Genomic DNA, 443 nt, shown 5'->3' with positions numbered 1-443 from the left:
TCGGTGGAGGTCAGGGGTAGTGGTCGGTGGAGGTCAGGGGTGGTGGTCGGTGGAGGTCAGGGGTGGTCATCGGTGGAGGTCAGGGGTAGTGGTCGGTGGAGGTCAGGGGTGGTCATCGGTGGAGGTCAGGGGTCTCTCAGTGGCCCCTTCATGACCTCTGTGGGATCTCCAAGGTGTGTTGTCACCCTGAATGAATGGCGGTCGGGTTCTGTGTGCGCTGCGTGTGGCGTGTTGGAAGTCCATTTTGTCCGTCTTACAGAAACACGTTAACATGCAAATACTGCCACCCCTCCCCCCACAATGCGACCGCTGACACACGCAGCCGCCTGGTATCCCGGCAACCCCGAGGACGCTGATTTGCCTAATGAAGCCGCGATGTGCCAGACGGAGATCCACGACGACGACACCCGACACCTGATTTTAGTGTGTGCCTGACATCGTTC

General features: G+C 59.6%; 1 protein-coding gene across 1 annotated transcript in view; it reads right to left on the bottom strand.

Annotated features, from left to right (window-relative positions):
• LOC108801169 (putative RNA-binding protein 15B) overlaps nucleotides 1–243 on the bottom strand; it is a 6,019-nt gene extending 5,776 nt beyond the window's left edge. Inside the window, exon 1 of the mRNA XM_018573101.1 lies at nucleotides 186–243. Coding sequence (XP_018428603.1) covers nucleotides 186–243 — 58 coding nt within the window. The remainder of the gene's footprint in view (nucleotides 1–185) is intronic.
• Nucleotides 244–443: the final 200 nt, after the last annotated feature.

The sequence above is a fragment of the Nanorana parkeri genome, unplaced genomic scaffold (assembly GCF_000935625.1).
Source record: "Nanorana parkeri isolate BGI_ZX_2015 unplaced genomic scaffold, ASM93562v1 scaffold2238, whole genome shotgun sequence".
Taxonomy (NCBI): Eukaryota; Metazoa; Chordata; class Amphibia; order Anura; family Dicroglossidae; genus Nanorana; species Nanorana parkeri.
The sequence above is the reverse complement of the archived record's forward strand: the minus strand, read 5'-3'. Positions and strand labels throughout refer to the sequence as shown.